The following is a 22,757-nucleotide window of genomic DNA, read 5'->3' as shown; positions in this document are numbered from 1 at the left end:
GGCGGATCCTTGTGATCCAGACGAAAGCGTGAGAAGAAGGCTTGAGAGTTCTTCATTTCCTTCATCCATTTCGAGTGACGACCGAAGCCTTCACTGGAGTTAGAGCTCGAGAGAGTCAGCTCCACCACCCATCCATGGCACCACCGGCAGCCTTGACACACATCTGCTGGAAGCAAGACATTGCTTCCAGCTGGTCCTTTTCCATTTCTCTTCTTTCCTTATATTGTATTGTATTACATTTTGGGTTAAGGAATTAATACATTTTGTGATCAATGCAATTCTATATTTTCTGCGATTCCATCTCTATCTTCCTTTACTTAGCATCCTTAACCTTCCCTGCATCACTTAATGAGATTGCTAGAGTATCGCATACTTAATCATGCAGCATAGGAATATGAAGAATGTAGCAAACCACCGGGAGGTGTGCGTTGCGTGAGTGTTGTGAGAAAACCTTATTTGCTTAGTGTGAAGCTGTAGCAACGCTTGTCTATAAGCGAACACAATGCTTGTCTATGAGTAAAGTCAGCAACAGCTAACTGTCCGGGAGGGTAAGTGGTTGGTCGCATGAAGTAATGTAAGCAAGTGTTCACTAAATATCAGAATAATCTTACGTCAATTAGGTTTATACGATTACCTTGTCTTATGAGCGCATCATTCATCATTTAGGCATACTTGGGAGAGTAGTCTAAAAACCAAATCTAAGACTCGAGAGAGCAGATTGGAACGCATAAGCAAGAATGGGGAACTTAGAGATAAGCTCTGTTTGCTATTACACATGCACCTTACGAATAAGATATTGCATGCATCCAGAAGTAGGATACGGTGGTCTGCGGTCTTCTTGTTTATGTGTGGGAGCACATGAGTAGAAATAGAGACTTAGGAATAAGGTGTTTTGACACTTCGCATATACATCGCATGCGTCCTAGAATTAGGCTCAAGTGTGTGTAGCATGATCGTATAGCTTGCGTTGGCTGAGGTTGCCCTTGCGGTCAAGCTTAGGGTTGCGATGAAGACATCCTCACATTTTATCTATTTTTCCATGCATTTACTACGCGTCAACAGTTGTCGTGTCTCTACCTTTCATTCGTAATCTCACCGCTTAATCTGTTAGTGAGGAGTAGGAGAAGTGCTTAGCTTACAACCCCCATCATTATTTTGTTCATCAACCGCAAACACATCACCGCATACATTTAGCTACAAGTCCCTGAGTTCGACCTTGGATCACCCGAGAAACTTACGTTCGCGTTATACTTGGCGTGATCTAATAAAACTTGTGACAGAAATGCAAGGTCATCGCATATAAGAGTAACGCATATTTTTATTCTAACGCATGACCACCGACGCATGATAATAAATGCATAACTTAAGACATGCATCACGCATTGCGTCCACATAATTTTACTCATCAAGTCTTTGACTGCTAATTTTACGTCATCAATTCGCTAAATGATCGTTTAGTAAATACTACACGATCGTATAGAAAAATCTACACAATCGTTTAGATAAATCCCAACGATCGTTTACTTGAGGCTACATGACACAACCAACTCTTGGTCTTCTTCTTCGCTGAGAACCACATCTCAAATTTCATCATGAACAACTCGACAAACTCAAACACTTTGAATTATAGACTTGATTGCATGTTAATTACACCCAAAAACACAGGGGCCCTTACAAATTAACACTTTTTAATTTAAAGACAGCTTGAAACAGAGGCATTTAACCCGTAAACATTCATCAACGCCATCCACAAAATTTAACACGCAATGCAGAAAACCCACCACGACTGTAAAAGAAGTTCAAAACAAAAGTGAAATTTGGAATAACATAACAACTTGGCTCTGATACCAATTGAAGGAAATCGGAACTGAGGTTCCCATGAGCAGCGGAATGATCGTTCCAAATTTCAATCGTATATGAACATAGCAATTACAGTACAGAAACAGAAACAACAGGCTATGCGCAAAAAAGAAATTACAACATGCTTTTCTACATATCAAGGGAAGAATTCACATACCTTTGAAGACTCATCTTCAACACCTTTGATCATGAATGCTCGAACAACCCACAAAACTGCAACACTCGAACGCTCATCCACCACGACTGCAACACAGCACGATCAACAAAGAACTCAAACATCACAATCTCCAAGATCACGAACACAGCGGACTCCACACGAACACCACGAACGACCTCCAAATAACCTCGACAGTGTTGAGTTAAGTATGACCACCACAATGGCTACCTTAGTATTCTCGGTGTGAGAATCCAGAAGTGTGGGCTCTGTGTGGACTTGGTTAGAGGTAGAGACTAGAGGAGGAAAATCGTGTAAACGATTGAGCAAGTGGAAAATGTCAAAGTCTATCATATAGACGATGCCCAATCGTTTAATAAAAGCTATGTGATCGTTTAGCTAAAGCTATACGATTGTCTAGCTAAAGTTATGCGATCGTTTAGCTAAACGGCCAGCTAAGTGTCTATCGTACAGAAACACTCCATGATCGTCTAGTCTCTTCAAGCCATCGTTTAATAAATCGTATTTACTTGACAACCTTTCCGTGAGAACTTTCCGAGAATGGAAATCTCAATCAATAACTTTTGCAAATTTTCCTAAAATTAGGAAAACAATTTTTCTTTTATCTCACGGTTACCCTGAAACCATCAATGACCTCCCACTCAATTAGTTATTAGAGAAAAAGAGATAATTATCTAATTATTAATATTATTACAAATATATATGATAACCAACTTACCATACTATATTTATAACCTATAGTTTTAATATTTCATCTCATGAAACATATAAACCATAACTCTTTTTCTAGTCAGTTGGTTTACCTCAAGAGTTGAGGGAACCTTGACATAGTGGGAGGGTTTCGAACCCGCCTGTTCGCTATCTAAGTTTCACGGAAATCCTTGCTATGGTAGTAGATGGTGACGTTAAGGGTTCATTGTCTTATCGGAAGGCAATGGAGGATGTTGACCGGGATGAATGAGTCAAGGCCATGGATCTTGAGATGGAGTCGATGTACTTCAACTCAGTATGGGATCTTATACTCATAACCCTAGGTTATTTGTGTTGAGGTTGATGCCCTAAAGTCTTGTGTTCAATAGTTTGTAAACAGTTTGTACGAACGCTTGTGTTGTATAATATATGATATTTTACTTCACATCTTGTTTTTTGCTCTATTGCATATTTTATTTACTTTACCACAAACCAATAAACTTAAAATCTTTGGTTATCTATATGTAACTCAAGCATGTATATGGTGACATACAAGTGGATCATGTCTTGAGTGATAACCAAAATAGTCTATAGTATATGGATATAGGAGGGAAACCTTATCCTGGTAACGCTACGGATGCGGCCCGCTTTGTAGAATGGTCACAAGTGTTGTGACTTGTCACAGATGGTCTGATCCTGATCATTCGTGTTGGGGACATGCGAGTGAGGGCATCCTATACAAAGAGTTTGTATAAGACCTGACCACGAAGTACTAACGTCTCGTTATATAACACTGTTCATGATAGAGACTTCATTTCACTAGAATGACCATAGGTAAAATAACCTCAATCCTGAGTGAGTTGGGAACTTCTGTCATTGAGGGTGGTCCTTTGATTTGTATGGGTGCGAGTGGCCAGGGCGTCAATTCAAACCTACCATTTTGGGGATTCGTCTGATTTGGGAGCTGAGAACTCAGCTACACAAGATTGAATTCACTCCTTCCCCGAGGCAGGGGTAAGTAGATAGATAACTCCCTTAAGGGCTGATTCTGGGGCTTGAACGATGTGGCATCACACACCTTCTCTTGGCCCGAGAGGTGTTCACACATAGTTGGACTATGTAATATTGTTCATTAGAGGAATCAGTGATGCTTAAAAAGTGAGATGTAACTACAGGGGCAAAACGGTAATTTGGTCTAACTGTACTTACGAGCATCTGTGAAGGGTCATCGTACTCATGATTGGTTATATCCGATAGACACATAAATATATCTATGGTAAGAAGAGTTCAGCTGTTGGTCTTTAGTGGAATGCCTGATAGTTAATGGATAGTGGATCTCGTGGCTAAAGAGTTTAGTCAGTTATTCACGGACTGTTGGAACTTCGAGCCATAGGTCCATTAGGTCCCCTGGGTAGCTTGGATAAAGTCGAGAATCAGTGTTTGGGTTAATTTGAAATGTTCAAATTGACAAGAGGAAGTTTGATTATATATGATATAATTGGACTGGTTAATTATATATGATATAATTGACTAAATGTATGAGATACATAATTTTGGAGGAAATTAGATATAAATATGATTTATATCAAGTAGAGGAGAAATTACTATAATAGATATGTGATATCAAACTATAGGTTAGAAATATAATATGATTATATTTATTAAAAATTTAATTGGTTAATTATATGATAATTAACCTAAAAACTCTCTCGAACGTGCGTTAGTGGGAAAACAACATCGATTTTTGTAATCGAAGAATAAAAATGAAATTTTGTTTCATTTTGAAAGTTCAGAAAAAGATCGAAAGTTTTTGCGTTGGTGTGAAAACGTAAACAATCGCTTAAGTTAAGAGCCTATACGATAGTCGCTCAGTGCCTAAACAATCGCATACCTCGTGCCTAAACGATTGCCTACCTCGTGCCTAAACGATCGCACATTAATTCCTAAACGATCGTATAGTATGTCATGTTTAATAAACGATCCCATAGTGTGTCGTGTTTGCTAAATGATTGCCTACCTTTTTCCTAAACGATCATTTAGTAAAACCTTCATGATCGTGTAGTTTCTTCTAAGTGATAAGCATCTAGCTATGCAATAGCTTTATATTCTCTTACACTTGCTTATCGTCTACACGATCAGTTCTTCCTCCTACCTCTACCAAACTCACCAAAGACCACACTTTAGGTTCTCACTCCGAGAATACCTAGGGCTCCTTTCTGGTGGTGTCGTCTCTGTTGCGTTCATTTGTTTGTGGTTGTTCGTGCTGCTGTAGCCGACGCATCTGCTGGGTGTTTGTTGATCGAGTAGAGCTCTTCCGCTGCGTTGAGTTCCATAGCTTGAAGAACGTCTTCAACTGGTATGAGAACTCTCTCCCTTGTTATTTTTTTGTTCAAAGCATGCCGTTAATTACTGTTTGTTTGCATAACTGTGCATTTGAATGTATATGGTGTATTTCGATCATGGTGAAATTGGAGAGATCCGATGGCGCTCATGGAACTCTTCGTTAAGAGATCCTTCATATGCTTGCATGCAAAAATAACATAGCCATCCATTATTTATATTATATTCATTATAATATATAGTTTGAATGTATGCATGGAATGTACGTTATTTAATTTCATTACTTTGATATATATAAGTGTCATGTATATGCAGTAATGAAATGAACATTGCATGATGCATGACATTACTTTAGGTAATCTTATAAACGTTATAATTTTGTAAAGTATGTCAATCAATGCAATGTAGGTTTTAATTTGTTTCATTTACTTTATAAGAGTTATAAATAAACGAAATTAGAAATTAAAATCAATAACTAAGAGTTGCATGCAAACTTAGGTGAAATCATTTCTTAAAATAGTTTTAAAATATGATTGAGATAAACCTAAGTTCACAAATTTCTAATAAGATTAAAAATTAGATTAATCTTTTTAAATTGGTTTAATAGGATTAAATTGATTTCAGCAAAAGATTAAATTTGTAGCAAATATATCTATAAAGGACCTTTTATCTAAGGTGGGTTTTGGTTAGGTTGGGGTACTTAAGATGACGAAAACAGAACACTCCTACCTGGGAACCTACCTGGAAAGGTGAATTAGATAGATTTGCTATAAGCATGCAATTGTTGATTAACATTTTCTAAAGTGTTTAACGAATATTAATCAAAATTATTTAACTTTCTAAAGTAAGTGTTACTTTTGGGCAAACTTAAACAATCGCTTAGTAAAAATAATTAGTCGTATTTTTCCTAAGTAAATAAACCCTAGGTTGTTAAAATACTCAGTGGGAGGAATATATATATATATGATATGTCATTTTTTCACTCATATCTCTCCCTTAATATTCACACCGTGAGACTCATGCTTGGCTTTGAGGCACCCTGGGAGCGTCCCCCTTCAGATGATATTTGCATGGGTCAATATCAAGGTGAATGAAGAGAGTATTTATAGTAAGTGGGAGAGAGATGTGTGTCAACATGTCCTACGGTCTCTTTCATTAGTTTGCACCGTGAGACCTTCTTGCACGGCCTCAAGGCGCCCTGGGAGCGTCCCCCTTCGAATGGTTTGTGTAGTTGGTCAATATCAAGGCGAACTCTAGAAATGGATAGGATCGCTTTAGTTTTTTCCCCAATCGATTTTTCCCTTCGATTGACTCATTGGGGCAGAACTCTAGGATATAAAATGGAGGGTCACACTGATGGAAATTATGAAGCAAGTTAATCATTTCTTGACCAAATGAATGATGATTAATAGTTCTAGGAATAAGAGTTATTCTGATGTAATGATTGGTTGAGAGTGTCTCAATTCAGTGAAGGGACAACTAACTACCCTTCGGTGGCTTTTGTCTTAAATCACTGAAGCATCATTGCAAAACTAGTTGCTAAATGGGGTTCATTATATTTTCCTAAAACTGATTGGATTTTTTAAGAGTTATGCTAAAATCTAATGTAGATCAATATGTTTGTTTTTCAACAAATATGTAAAATAGCGTTTTTTCGTTAGTTGCCTTTTCTAGTTTGACCGATTTCAATTACACGACATAGAAAGAATCCATTAAAACGTTTTTCATGGTAAACGAACTCAAAATTTTCAAGAATGAGGATTGTCCTCAAGTCCCAACCCTTGATGCACCATGAAATGTTTGTAATGCATATAAGGTGTGGATGAAGGCTAATTTGAAGCCTCGAGTTCACATTTTGGCAAGCATACCTAATGTGTTGGCCAAAAGGTATGAGAACATGGTCATTGCATATGAGATCATGGAATCAATGCGAGAATTATTTGAACAAAAGTCCTCACTATCCAAGTAAAACGGGGTTGATGATAATGAAACCAGTAGTGTCAGTTTCCAAGGTAGTCTCTAGCCCATATTGAATGTCAAGGGAGTAATAAAGAAAGCAATCGTTGCCAACTGCGATGAAGTTCAATCGACGAGGATTGTCCTCTGAAATGAAACTTGGAGTTTATGACTTGGGTTCTGGAGTTGATCTCACTAATCTCCAGAAAAAGAAGAACTCCAAAGAAAATAAATATGATTTATTTGTCTTGGAGACGTGTTTAAGAGAGAATGATGATTCTGCCTGGATAATTGATTCAAGAGCTACTAACCATGTGTGTTCTTTCCATCAAGGATTTAATTCCTGGAAATAGTTGGAGACTGGAGAGATGACTCTTAGAGTTGGTACTAGTGAGATCGTTTCGACTGTTGCTATAGGCAAGCTTAAGTTATTTTTGGACAAGAAACGATATATATTATTAGATAACGTATATGTAGTTCCTCATATCAAGAGGAACCTAATTTCAATTTTCTGTCTAATTGAACAAACATATTCCATACCCTTCTCTAAGAATAAAGTGTTTATTTTTAAGAATGAATTGGAGTTAGGTTTTGGTTCAATGGAAAATAACTTATATGTACTAAGGTCATTAGTCATAAAAGTTGTGCTCAATACTGAAATGTTCAAAACAGCAACAACTGTAAAAAGACCGAGAAATTCTCCTAAAGAAAATGCCCATCTTTGGCATTTAAGGTTAGTTCACATCAATCTCAATAGGATTGAGAGGTTGATGAAAACTAAACTTCTAAATGGTTTAGAAGAAAACTCTTTACCAGTGTGTGAGTCATTCCTTGAAGGAAAAATGACCAAACGACCTCTTACTGGAAAAGGTTATAGAGCCAAAGAAACCTTGGAGCTTACACATTCAAACCTCTATGGTCCGATGAATGTAAGATCACGAGGTGGGTATGAATATTTCATCTCTTTCATAGATGAATATTATAAATTTGGCTATCTATACCTAATGCAACATAAGTCTGAAGCTCTTGAAAAGTTCAAGGAGTACAAGACTGAAGTTGAAAACTTATTAGGTAAAAAGATCAAAACACTATGATCTGATCGTGGTGGAGACTATATGGACTTAAGATTCCAAAACTATATGATAGAACATGGAACCACGTCCCAACTCTCAGTCCCAGGTATACCTCAACAAAATGGTGTATCAGAAAGGAGAAACAAAATCCTGTTGGACATGGTTCGGTCTATGATGAGTTATGCTCATCTTCCTGACTCGTTTTGGGGATATACAATAGAGACTGTAGTTTATATTTTGAACAACGTTCCCTCAAAGAGTGTTTCTAAAACAGCTTTTGAGTTATGGAGAGGTCGTAAAGGTAGTTTACGCCACTTTTGGATTTGAGGATGTCCAGCCCATGTGCTAATAGCAAACCCTAAAAAGTTGGAACCTCGTTCAAAAGTGTGCCTATTTGTAGGTTACCCAAAGGAAACGAGATGTGGATAGTTCTATGATCCAAGTGAGAATAAAATGTTTGTATTGACAAACGCTACCTTCTTGGAAGAATACCACATCAAACGAATCCCTAAAATGGTAGGCTTGTTGAGTTAGCGTTCAAGCCACTATCACCCATACAAATCAAATGACCACCTTCATAGGTAGGAGTTCACAACTCACTCAGGATTTAGGTCATATTATCTATGGTTATCCTTGTGAAATGCAAGTCTCTATTATGAACGACGTTATATAATGAGACTAAACATTTTGTGGTACGGACTTATACAAACTCTTTTGCATGTTATATCCCCACTCACATGTCTCCACATGAATGATCAGGATCAGATCATTTTTAGCACTTTACAACAATTGTAACATCTACAAAACAGGTCATACTCATAGCGTTACCAGGATAACCAAAATAAGGTATCTAGCCTTATCCATCTACTACAGACCATTTAGGTTATCACTTAAACATGATCCACCCGTATGTCTCTACATACATGTTTAAGCTACAAGATAACCTTGGATGTTAGTTTATTGGTTCGTGGGTAATGCAACTCAGATTGAAAAAAACATCATATATTTTAATAAATAAATAAGATGTTGTATATTACAATTACAAATTATAAGACCTTTTGAGCAATCTTCACTTGACCTAAAGCTAGTGGGGTGTATAATATATGAGTTAAACTAATATACAAAGTACAGAAACAATAAACTAAGGTATAACACGCTTAATACAAATCTCCCACTTGCCCTAGTCTAAATGTGACCTATCCCATAGACCCAAACTCTGTAGGTGACCCTTAAACACCTTAACCGTGAAGGCCTTTGAAAATGGATTAGCAACGTTGTGCTTCGAAGCTATCTATGTGACGATCACGTCCCCTCGATGCACAATCTCTCGGATGAGATGATACTTCTACTCTTAACTTCAGTCACTAGACCTAATTTTAGAATATAAAGAACACATGCACAGCGGAAGCAAGGATCAATAACGTTCCAATTACATAAAAACAAGAATAAGCATGCATAAAGGTTAAAAATTACAACCTCTGTAGAATCCACCGCAATCTTCCTCTCCCGAGCTCGATCGACACCATCAATGACAAATCCTTGATATTCTCTGGTTGAAGAACATGGTTGTGGGACCGGTTGTTAGTGAAGACAAGGGAAACACTTTCGTAAAAGGAGAGTAAAGAGATTTTGGTAGAAGAGTTTAGGTCAAAGGTCTAAGAAGCATTAGATTTTACAAAATTCAAAAACCAAACTATTTATAGAAAAAATACATGCAAAATCCTATCTGGTATGTCTTTCACCTCAAACTCCATTAGCATGTAAACTTTAGGTGTCAAGCCTTGAAAGTGCAACTTCAAAGTCCACTTAGTTAGTGGGAAAATCCAACAATTGGATTTTTTCACTAACTATTTTTTTATTAAAAAAATGAAACAATTTTCAAATTTTAGAAATTATTTAATCAAAACAATTTCAATTAAATAAAATAAAAAATTTAATATCATATATTAAATTGTCTTTGACACCTAGCTTTGATTAATCACATTAATCAAGTTTAAAAAACACTTTCATGTTAATGATCAAGTATATTCTCAAAAAATTAATTAATTATTTAATTGTAAATTATATCTCATATAAAATACAATTTTCTCTAAAGTCTGAATTTGAACATCTCAAATTCTTACTTCATCCAGTTCTTGAATTTTGTTTGTATTGAGCTAGTAAGGAGACCTGATGGACGTACAGATCATGGACTCCAACGATACGAGACTAATCGGTCAAACTCTTTAACTTAGTTAATCAATATTCGTTAACTAACAGGACTATCCACTATAGCCTGTAGTTATATTCCCCCCACTTTAGATATATTATGTGTCCATTTGATATAATTGTCATCAATAAGTTGATCCTTCACAAGTTGTTCGTAACCTCAACTAGGTCAAATACCGAAATACCCCTGAGTTACATATTTTCTCCTTAAGTACCATTGTTCCTCTAGTGAACAATATATTTAGGATCATAATCACTAAATCCATTCCCTCTCAGGCCAACGAGAGGATGGAGCCCCTTGTTCAAGACCTGAGATTAGCCCTTAAGGGAATGACCTTTCTACTATCCCTAAAATGGGTAGAAGTGAATTCCATCTTGCAAATTCTATGTCCCCAACCATCTACTCGGTCTTATCCCCGAAATGGGAGGCATATTAAGCAGCGATGTTGAGCTTACCCTCACCTATACAGATCAAGGGACAATCGCGAATAAACAGGAGTTCATAGACAACTTAGGATTCAAATCAAGTTATCTAGGTCATCAATAAGTGAAATTAATCAGTGTTAACAGTAAACGATGTTAATACGTAACAGTGATTATTTTGTGGTCTGTCTTACACAATCTCATCGTGTGGAATACCCCTGCTCACATGTCTCTACGTGAACGAACTGATCACATCATTTATGACACTTTACAACATTTGTAACAATAATAAAGCGAGCCGTATTAAATAGTATCTCCAGAAATAGGTATCCAACCTAATCCAAGTACTATAGACGGTTTAGGCTATTTTACTCGAACTTGATCAAGTTTATGTCTCCACATAAAGTCCAAATACTTATGACAATAGCCAAGGGTTCGTATTTTATTGGATTTGGAGTTATTAAACAGTCAAGAACACTTGTTTAAATAAACTTCATATATGTTTACTGTTTACAAAATTATGAGTTTTAAGACATATAACCTAACATCTACATCATTCCCAATGAGTAGGATATCGTCTACATATAACACTAGGAAAGCTACTAAGCTATTGATAATTTTCTTGTATACATAAGGCTCGTCAACATTCTGATCAAAGCCTTAAGATTTTAACACAATGTCAAATCTTATATTCCAAGATCGAAAGCCTGCTTCAGTCTATAAATGGACCGATTAAGCCTGTAAACCTTTAGCTATTGACCTTGGGTTATGAATCCATCGAGTTGCTCCATATAAATGGTCTTCTCAAGATTTCCATTAAAAAAGGCAGTCTTGACGTCCATTTGCCAAATCTTATAGTCATAATATGAGGCAATGGACAAGAGGATTAGAATAGACTTTAGCATGGCAACAGATGAGAAAGTATCCTCATAGTCGACTCCCTCAACTTGGGTATAACCTTTTGCACTAGTCTAACCTTGAAGGTTTGCACCTTCCCATCAGTATTTCGTTTTCTCTTGTAAATCCATTTGCAACCTATAGGTTTAACCCCATCAGGTTGATCTCTCTCCCAACAATTGATTAAAAAATAAATTAAATAAAATTAATTTATTTAAATAAATCAATTAATTATTAATATATATTTATATGATAACTATCTTATCATATAATATATATTAAACTATACATTATATTAAATATAACATATAACCTATAGTTTCTAATTGTATCATATAGAATATAATCTATAGTTTCTATACTCTCATCAATTACATTTAATATAAATCCCATTCATATTAAATTTAATTATATAATCCAAATTCATATAATTAATATCTGAATCATATTCAAATATTTATTTCCTCTCAAATATACTTTATATTATAATGTATCAAATACATTACAGTAATTATATCATATATAAAATTAAAATTAAATTAATTATATAACATATAATTAAATCCCTCAATTAATTTGAACAATTCAAATTAACCCAAAAACTTAATTTCATTTATTCCTGTTGAGCTACCGAGGGGATCTCATAGACCTGTAGCTTGAAGCTCTCATAGACTTGTAACTTGAAGCTTCAATGGTACGTGAATAATTAATTAAACTATTTAATTAAATTATTCACCATCTATTAACTATTAGGCACTCAATTAAAAACCGACAATTGCACTCTTCGTACTATAGATATATTTCAGTGTTCATTGGATATAACTAGTCAACAATATGATGACCTTTCACAAATTATTCGTAAGTACAACTAGGCCAAAATTACCATTTTGTCCCTATAGTTACATCTAACTCTTTAAGTACCATTGATCCCTCTAATGAACAATAAATCATAGTCCAACTATGATAAAACCTCTCTTAGGCTAGGAGAGGGTGTGGTGCCACATTGTTCAAGCTCCAGAATCAGCCCTTAAGGGAGCAATTTATCTACTTATCCTTACATTGGGGAAGGAGTGAATTTCTTCTTGTGTAGTTGTATTCCCAGCTCCCCAATCAAAAGAATCCCCAAAATAGTAGGCTTCTTGAGTCAGCAATCTGGTCACTCTCACCCATACAAATCAAAGAACCGCCTTCATAGGTAGGAGTTATTAACTCACTTAAGATTTAGGTCATGTTACCTATGGTTATCCTAGTGAAATGTAAGTCTCTATTATGAACGTCGTTATATAATGAGACTAAGCATTTTGTAGTTCGGTCTTGTACAAACTCCTTTGTATGAATATCCCCGCTCACATATCTCCACATGAATAATCAGGATTAGATCATTTATAGCACTTTACAATAATTGTAATATCTACAAAATGGGTCATACTCGTAGTGTCACTAGGATAAGTATCCAGCCTTATCCATCTATTATAGACCATTTAGATTATCACTTAAACATGATCCACCTATATGCCTCTACATACATGTTTAATCTACAAAATAATCTTGGATGTTAGTTTATTGGTTTGTGGTTAATGCAACTCAAATTGAAAAAAAAAAAAGCATCATATATTTTATTAAATAAATAAGATGTTTGTACATTACAATTACAAACTATAAGACCCTATGAGATTTAGGGCATCAACCCCAACAATACCTACATCGTTCCCAATGAGTAGGATATCGTCTACATAAACACAAGAAAATCTACTAAACTCTTGATGATTTTCTTGTAAACACAAGGCTCATCAACATTCTGATCAAAGTCATAAGATTTGATCGCAGTATCAAATCTTATAACCCAAGGTCGAGAAGCTTGCTTTAGTCCATAAATGGATCGATTAAGCTTGCAAACCTTTTGCTATTGACCTTCGGTTATGAATCCCTTAGGCTACTCCATATAAATGGTCTTCTCAAGATTGTCATTCGGAAAAGCAGTTTTGACGTCCATTTGCCAAATCTCATAGTCATAATATGATGTAATGGACATGAGTATCCGAATAAACTTCAACATGACAACAGGTAAGAAACTCTCCTTATAGTTAACTCTCTCAACTTGGGTATAACCCTTTGCCACAAGTCCAACCTTGAAGGTCTCCACCTTCCTATCAGCACCCTGTTTTCTCTTGTAGATCCACTTGCAACCTATAGGTTTTACACCATCAAGTTGATCTACAAGATCCCAAACTGAATTGAAGTACATAAACTTCATTTCAAGATCCATGACTTTGATCTATTCATCTTTGTCAATATCGTCCATTGTCTTTTTGTAAGACAATTGATCTTCAACATCTCTATCAGCTATGATAGTTAGGATTTCTAATAAGCCCATATAATGAATAGGCGGGTTTGCAACCCTCCCATTATGTTAGGGCTCCCTCAATGCTTAAAGTGGATGTGACCTACTAGATGAACCAACTACAACAACTCTTGTTGAGGTATTGGGCTCTTCAAAAACTCTTGTTGAAGGTTTAGTAGTTTCACTGGAAAATTCATTCAACACGATTTTATTGCGGGACTTATGCTCCCTTATGTGATTCTCTTCTAAAAATGTAGCGTTTGTCGACACAAACACCTTATTATCCCTAGGATCATAGAAGTAACCACCTCTCGTTCCTTTAGGGTAATCTACAAATATGCACAATTTTGAACGATGTTCCAATTTCTTAGGATTTGCCTTAAGCACATATACTGGACAACCCCATATCCTAAAATGACGTAAACTATCTTTACGACCATTCCATAATTCCAAAGGTGTTCCAATAATACTTTTGGAAGGAACACAGTTCAAAATGTAAGCTGTAGTTTGTACTACATAACCCTAAAACGAGTCAGGTAAGGAAGCATAACTCATCATAGATCAAACTATGTCTAACAAGGTTCAATTTCTCCTTTCTGATACACCATTCTGCTGAGATGTACCAAGTGTTGAGAGTTAGATACAATTCCATGCTCTATCAAATAAGTCTTGTAATTTTAAATCCAAATACTCTTCAACTTGATCAGGTCAAAATATTTTAATTGTTTTATTTAATGTATTTTCAACCCTAGCCTTGTACTCCTTGGACATTTCAAGGGCTTCAGACTTATGTTGCATTAAATAAACATATTCATACCTAGAATAGTCATCAGTAAAAGTGATGAAATATTCAAACCCTTCTCTTGCATTAACATTCATCGGACCACAGAGGTTTGAAGTACAAGTTCTAAGGGTTCTATGACCCCATGACCTTTTCCAGTAAAATATCTTTTAGTCATTTTGCCTTCAAAATACGACTCACATATAGGTAAAGAATTTTCTTGTAACTCACTTAAAAGTCCATTCTTGACTAGTCTCTCAATTGTATTGAGATTTACGTGTCCTAATCTTAGGTGCCAAAGATGGGCATTTTCCTTAGGAGAAATTTTCTGTCTTTTATTTTGAGTTATCACAATTTTAAACAGTTTAGTATTAAGGACAACTTTAGTTGCTAACGGTCTTAGCACATAAAGATTTTCTTCCAGCTTAGCAGAACAAAGTTTATATCATTCTTAGAAATAAACGCTTTATTTAAAGAAAAATATATAGAATAATGTTGTTCAATTAAACACTTTATAGAATTTAAGTTCATCTTTAAATCAGGAACTACATATACATTGTCCAACACGCATCGTCATCTCCCCAGCCTCCACTTGCCATCAGGAACTAATTCTCTAGAATGAAGAACAAACATGTTTAGTGGTGAATGAATCTATTATCCAGATTGAATCATCATTCTCCACTAAACAAAGTCTCTTAAACAAGTAAATCACATTTACCTTGCTTGACCTTCTTCTTACTTGAAAAATTCAGGATGTTACAACCTGGTATTATTTCCATGAATAACAATGTATATTATACTAAAATTAAAAGCGGGGTGGGGAATTCATTTATACTAAACTTTTTTTAAGATAAAAATTACACACTTAATTTTTTTAAAAAAATAATTATACACTTAAATTTTAGAGTTTATCAATTGAGTGAATAATTATATCAATTTAAACCTTAAACTTTTACAAGTGAATTTATTTGAACATGTTCATTAGTAATTTATAATCAGTTTCACTTGAATCCATTTAAAATCAATTCAAAATCACCTAAATAAAATTATTATTCACCTAAAATTCTACCAAAGTAATTAGGAAAAAAATATCATATATTTCTTTCTAAATAAGTGGAGAAAAATATAAAGAAAATATATGAAAAATTAAGGTGTCGTATCGTAACCCTTCTGTTTTTGTTTTTTATTTTTGAAAATTAAATCTATTTCCTCCTAATTTTTTAGGATGATTTGCATCTTTATTAATTACAATAATTGAATTTTTAACCAAATTCCAAAAACAAAACCTAAGTCTTTAAAAGCTACTTTTGTTTAGTTTTCATAATTCGACTTGATTTTTTAAATAATCGGTAAGAAGTAGATAATAAAGAAAAAATTGGGAGTGAAAATAGTTTTTATAGACTTAATTTTTTAAAATAAAAAAACTAAAAACCGAGTGATTTTGCCAATTTGGCCTATTTCTTTTTAGAATTTTATATCAATCATTGCATTTAAAAAGACTTAATATTAGTATTTATATAGCTGAATAAAAAAGAATGGGCTACAAGTAAGGAAATCCCCACTAAGCCAATACTCATCTAACTGAACAAACAGAAGAATAGGGAGAAGTAATTAGCAACAACCATTTGACTAAAAAATTTTACATGAACAAAGCGACACCGTATAGCTCGAATACAGAAGATAATAATATAATTTAAACGGTTTATTGTTTTATTTAATAATTTGGATTTTTTTTTTTTTTTTGGAAAATATATATTTGTCGATTTTTTTAGTGAAATATATATTATTTAAACCTAAGGTTAAAATTTTCACAGAAATCTCGAAATTTCGGCTCGAAAGTTTGGTTAGGAAAAATTTTGTTTTCCCCATTTAAATTAATTTCGATAATATTTCAAGAATATTCCGATTCTCCCGTTTCGAAGAAATTTCGATATTTTGAAATTTTTTTGATTTTTCAATTAAATAAGTTTATGTTTTTCAATTTTGTGGTCCTAATTACACACAATTGTTTCACACACCAATGTCATTTTCGATTAAGGATTAAACATTTTTATGTGCTAATTTTTCTAATTTCCAACCTTTCTCTTTACTTTCAACCTAAAACTTTCATTTGTAAAGAAATTGAATTTGAAAAAACTACAAAAAAAAAAATAACCTATAGCTATTTTTTCCCTCATTCAAACTTTTTTCATTAAATTTTCAAATTATTTCACCTCCACATTGAATTGATGTGAGTTCTTTTTTCTTTTATCATCTAAAGTTCTCATAATTTTCACGTCATTTCACCTCAAAATATTTCTAAACTTTATAATATTTTGTAATTATTTTTCGTTTTTTCTTAAATTTCTACTCTTGCATCAATATTTACGGATACATTTACAATAGACATCTAAATGTTGTATTGTGATTAAAAATGGTCAATTATAGTGTAATTGAACCACAATGAAAGTTTCATTAATTAATTATAACAATTTTTATTGATTTTCATAATTTTTCTAGAAATTTCTATTGATATTGATATTTGTATCGATATTTCCTATAAATCGAGATCCCAATATCTCTATCGACATGGATATTTCGGACCTTGATTGAAGCATATAATATCAATCCCATCATATGTTTATTTAAAATAATAATAATAATAAATAAATAAATAAATCCCATCATATGTTAGCTATCGTATTTAATAGAAATTAGGATCGGTAAATGTTATTGCTATATCAATATCCATACAAAGATTTTCAAATAAACATTTTAAATATTTCCTAATCGAAACTAAGATAAATTAAGGATTCCCGATTTAAATTGTATTTCCTTCTCGTTTTCCAATTCCCACTTGGACTAATTTTTCTCCACATATATAAAATCAAACATCGCTGAAATTCTCAATCCCCAAATAATTTTCTCACAAATTCCAAAACCCCCCACCATGGCCAGTGACCAGCTCCAGCTTCTGACCGTCCTTGACCGTGCAAAGACCCAATTCTACCACTTCACGGCGGTGGTAATCGCCGGAATGGGCTTCTTCACCGATTCCTACGATCTCTTCTGCATCTCTCTCGTCACCAAACTCCTCGGCCGCATTTACTACACCGTCGATGGCTCCCCTCGCCCCGGAACCCTCCCTCCCGCCGTCGCCGCCGCCGTCAACGGCGTCTCCCTCGCCGGCACTCTCGCCGGTCAACTCTTCTTTGGCTGGCTCGGCGACAAGCTCGGCCGGAAGCGCGTCTACGGCCTCACCCTCATCCTCATGGTCGTCTGTTCCATCGCCTCCGGTCTCTCCTTCGGCAGCTCCCCGACTGCCGTTATCACAACTCTCTGTTTCTTTCGATTCTGGCTCGGCTTCGGCATCGGCGGCGACTACCCTTTATCCGCCACCATAATGGCCGAATACTCCAATAAAAAAACCCGAGGCGCCTTCATCGCCGCCGTCTTTGCAATGCAGGGGTTCGGAATTCTCGCCGGCGGTACTGTAGCAATTATAATCTCCTCAATTTTCAAGACCCTTTTCAAAGCTCCACCCTACGCGGTGGACTCCGTGAAATCGACGGTTCCGGAAGCGGATTACGTATGGAGGATTATACTAATGTTGGGTTCCTTGCCGGCGCTTTTAACTTACTATTGGCGGATGAAAATGCCGGAAACACCGCGGTATACTGCCTTGGTTGCGAACGACAATAAGAAAGCTTGTGACGACATGTCGAAAGTATTGAATATGGAAATTGGTCAAAATGTGGTAAATGAGACCCAAATTAACACAAATTCAAATTCATTTGGGTTTTTTAGTAAGAAATTTTTGCAAAGACATGGGATTCATCTTTTAGGCACTGCCACTACTTGGTTTCTAATTGATGTAGCATATTATAGCCAAAATTTATTCCAAAAGGACATTTTTAGTGCTATTGGTTGGTTGCCACAGCCTAAAACAATGAATGCTTTAGAAGAGGTTCTCAAAATCGCCAAGGCTCAGACACTTATTGCCCTTTGTGGAACCGTTCCGGGTTACTGGGCCACAGTTCTTCTCATAGACCGGCTCGGTCGGTTTTTTATTCAGGTGGTTGGGTTTTTCTTCATGACGGTTCTTATGTTTGCGCTTGCTATTCCTTACCATCATTGGACCGGGAATCCTGTGGGGTTTGTTGTTATGTATGGACTTACTTTTTTCTTTGCTAATTTTGGTCCTAATAGTACTACTTTTGTTGTCCCTGCTGAGATTTTTCCGGCCCGTTTCCGGTCTACTTGTCATGGGATATCGGCTGCGGCTGGGAAAGCGGGGGCGATTGTTGGAGCTTTTGGGTTCTTGTATGCTGCTCAGAGTCAGGACCCGTCGAAGACCGATGCCGGTTACCCACCGGGGATTGGAATGAGGAATTCTTTGATCATTTTGGGAGTTGTTAATATGTTTGGGTTGCTTTTTAGTTTTTTGGTTCCGGAATCTAAAGGGAAGTCTTTAGAAGAAATGTCCAAAGAGAATCAAGTTGAAGATCAAGAAAGTAAAGAACAAGCTACTGGAGTTGAACAGGTTTAGAAGAAGTTCTTAGACCAATCTTGTATTTTGGTTTCTTAGACAATTTTACTTCGAAGTAACTTTGATTTTTTTTTGGTTAACATGGTTGGGTAATATATTAATTAATTTCATTTGATTAAATGGTTTGTTTTCCATCTCCTTCCCAACCATTTCATTTTTTTTTTAATTTGAAATTTATGTTCATTGTCCTCTCACAAATATTTAGTCAAATTTAAAATTATAAACAATTCTTTTTAAAATTTTTAAAACTCAACTTCAATTTTGTTAGATGATATAAGATAAAAGAAACTCATAAGTGGAATAAGTGATTATTAAAAGAAACTCATAAGTGGAATAAGTGATTATAATCCTAATTTTGAGAAACCGAAGACCGAAAGTGAAAGAATTATTCAAAAGATAACTTCAATTTTGAGTTTTGTGGATGTTTAATTAACTTTTGTTTTGTTACTATAAAAAAATCTATATCAATCTGAAATTCAGAATCAGTGTATCCAATAAGGATCAGATCCTTATCATCATACACGAGCATATAGTCCCTTGTTCTTCAAAGATATTTGAGGATGTTTTTAATGGTAGTCTAATGATCATATCCAAGATTAGACTGATATCTGCTAACAATTCCAACTGCATAGCATATGTCAGGATGAGTACACAACATGACATACATTAAAGTCTCTATTGCTAATGCATATGAAATTCGTTTCATAACCTCAACTTCTTGAGGTATCTTAGGACACTGTTCCTTAGACAGATGAATTTCATGCTTGAAAGACAACATACCTTTCTTAGAATCTTGCATTTTATATCGAGACAACATCTTGTCTATATAAGATGCTTGAGACAAAGGCTATCACTATGTTCTTGTGGTTTCGAACGATTTGGAACCCAAAAATATACTGTGTTTCTCCCAAATCCTTCATTTGGGATTGCGTGACTAGCCATGTCTTAATGTCAACTAGAAATTCTACTTCATTTTCAATGAGTAGAATATCATCAACATATAGAACTAGAAAAACTACAATCTTGTTGACAATCTACTTGTAAACACGAGGTTTGTCAACATTCTGTTAAAAGCCATAAGATTTGATTGCAGTATCAAATCTCAAGTTCCAGGATCAAGACGCTTGTTTTAGTCCATAAATGGATCTATTAAACTTGCAAAACTTTTTCTTTTGACCCTGTGCAATAAGCCCCTATGGTTGAGACATATAGATGTCCTCTTCAAGATAGTTATTCAAAAAAGTTGTCTTGACATCCATTTTCAAGATTTCATAATCATAAAAAGTGCCAATGGATAAGAGTATCCTAATAGTCATGATCATGCCAACCGAAGAGAAGGTTTCTTCATAGTCCACTCCCTCCCTTTGGGTAAACCCTTTTGCTACGAGTCTAGCTTTGTCGTTTTGTACATTACTAGCTTGATCTCGTTTTCTTTTATAGATCCATTTGCAACTAATGTGTTTTACTCATTCTGGTTGATCTACAAGATCCCTTGAACTTTTAATTGGTTCTTAATCTCTGCGTTATATTCCTTGAACTTTTCAAGTGTATCAGACTTATGATTCATTAGGTAAATGTAGTCATACCATGAATAATCATCCATGAAGCTGATGAAATATTCATACCCTCCTCTTGCTTTAACATTCATTGGACCACAAAGGTCTGAATGTACTAGCTCTAAGGGTCCTTTGGCTTTAAACCTTTTCCAGTAAAAAGATCTTTTGGTCATTTTTCCCTCAAGACAAGATTCATATGGTGGTAAAGAGCTTTCTTCTAATTGGTTTAGAAGTCCACTCTTAACCATACTCCCAATCCTATTGAGATTAATGAGACCTAGTCTTAAGTGCCAAAGATAAGCATTTGGAGAAAATTTTCTTTTCTTATGATGAGTTTCAGATGTTTTAAACATTTTTATATTCAAAACAGCTTTTACCTCAGTCAGTTTTAACACATATAAGTTATTCTCTAGATTTGTAGAACATACTTTTTTACCTTTTGAAATAATGAACATTTCATTGTATTCAAAAGAAACTTTGTATTTTGTTCTAGCAATCATGAGATAGAAATAAAATTCTTTTTTATAGAAATTAATACGCAAGTAAAATGTGTCTATCTCCAACAAATAACTTTATATCTCCCACTGCTTTAGTCGAAACAACCTCCCCGATCCCTACCTTAAAGGTTGCTTCGCCTTGTGTAAGTTGTCCCCAGGAACTAGTTTCCTAAGCAAAAGTACAGATATGATTAGTGGCACCTGAATCTAATTTCCAGGTTAATTTATCATTTTCCACTAAGCATGTCTCAAGAACAAGTAAATCATATTTACTTTGTTGTGCCTTTTTTATCAGTAGCGATATTGAGAGATGGAGGACATTCCTCTTTTAAAACAAATTTTAAATCGTCATCTGCTAGTATTTTTTATTTCCATGTTGATTTATTGTTAAAGAAGCAAGTAAATTTGAAGAATTCAACATGCTGAAATTATAAATAAATTATAACTAGTAAATTGCTTTTAAACCCAATCAGATTTTAGCAAAGTAATAATGTACCTAAATTCATTATTTTATTTGCATCGATACTATAGTGAGTCAGAATAAGTTCTACCGATAGGCAGTCAAATACTCCTTCACTAAAGCAAGATATTCTTGACTAAATATTATCTCCAAAATAACTCATATTCTGATAGTCATTTAGTTACCATTTTCAGTCAAGAACTTACTAACACTTAGTAATTCCGTAAGTGTGACTCTCCATTTTTCAGATCTCAAAGGCTAGCGGCCCCAATGATGCTACCAAATTAGAGAGTCAAATTTGGGAAATAGCCGAAGAAATCTTATCCATTTCTAAAGTTTGAGTTGTTACGAATCCTACGTTACAACTCTCCGAGGGGATAGTCATGGTTAGCGACTAGCTAATGCCGCCTTAAAGATGATAAACAGGTGCAACATAGGAATATCTCGTTCCAAATTAATGGAAGAGATTGCAGAATACATTGACACACATCCTTCACCCACTTACTAGGAACTACTTCCCCTATTCACCTTCCTATTGACCCATGCAAACATTTTTCGAATAGAGGTCACTCCCAGGTTGACATGAAGCATTGCATGGATCTCACGGTGTGAACTCTTAGGGACGTGAGAGCTAAGAACAACATACCTCATATGTTATTAATCTCCCACTGGTGTGTTCTATTTATTTTTGGGTAAATCTTTACTTAGGAATGTTTCGGCTAATTAAACAACCTAAGTCTATGTGATTTATCCAAGTATAACAGTTATAATTGGATTTAACCTACGATGTCTAGGTGATAAACTAATTTTAACACCTTGCACCGCTCACGTGTGCTCATAAAAACGGTTAATAACGCTCAATTATTCGACCATAATCCCTAGGTAGGAGGTGTTCAGTAGACCGTCAACTTAAGTACCCCCAGCCTTAAACAAGATTATATACCGGTTGAGTTTATAACCATGTTTTACAAG

General features: G+C 35.0%; 1 protein-coding gene across 1 annotated transcript; it reads left to right on the top strand.

Moving 5' to 3' along the window:
* The first annotated feature begins 17,566 nt into the window (after positions 1-17,566).
* On the top strand, positions 17,567-19,348 carry LOC120076427 (low affinity inorganic phosphate transporter 3-like). Its single transcript, XM_039030249.2, has one exon. The coding sequence runs from the start codon at positions 17,674-17,676 to the stop codon at positions 19,270-19,272; it is 1,599 nt and encodes a 532-aa protein (XP_038886177.1). The 5' UTR covers positions 17,567-17,673; the 3' UTR covers positions 19,273-19,348.
* Positions 19,349-22,757: the final 3,409 nt, after the last annotated feature.

This window comes from Benincasa hispida, chromosome 4 (genome assembly GCF_027475165.1).
Source record: "Benincasa hispida cultivar pf3 chromosome 4, pf3_genome.v1.1, whole genome shotgun sequence".
In the NCBI taxonomy this organism is placed as follows: domain Eukaryota; kingdom Viridiplantae; phylum Streptophyta; class Magnoliopsida; order Cucurbitales; family Cucurbitaceae; genus Benincasa; species Benincasa hispida.
This window is presented reverse-complemented; position numbering and strand designations above follow the sequence as displayed.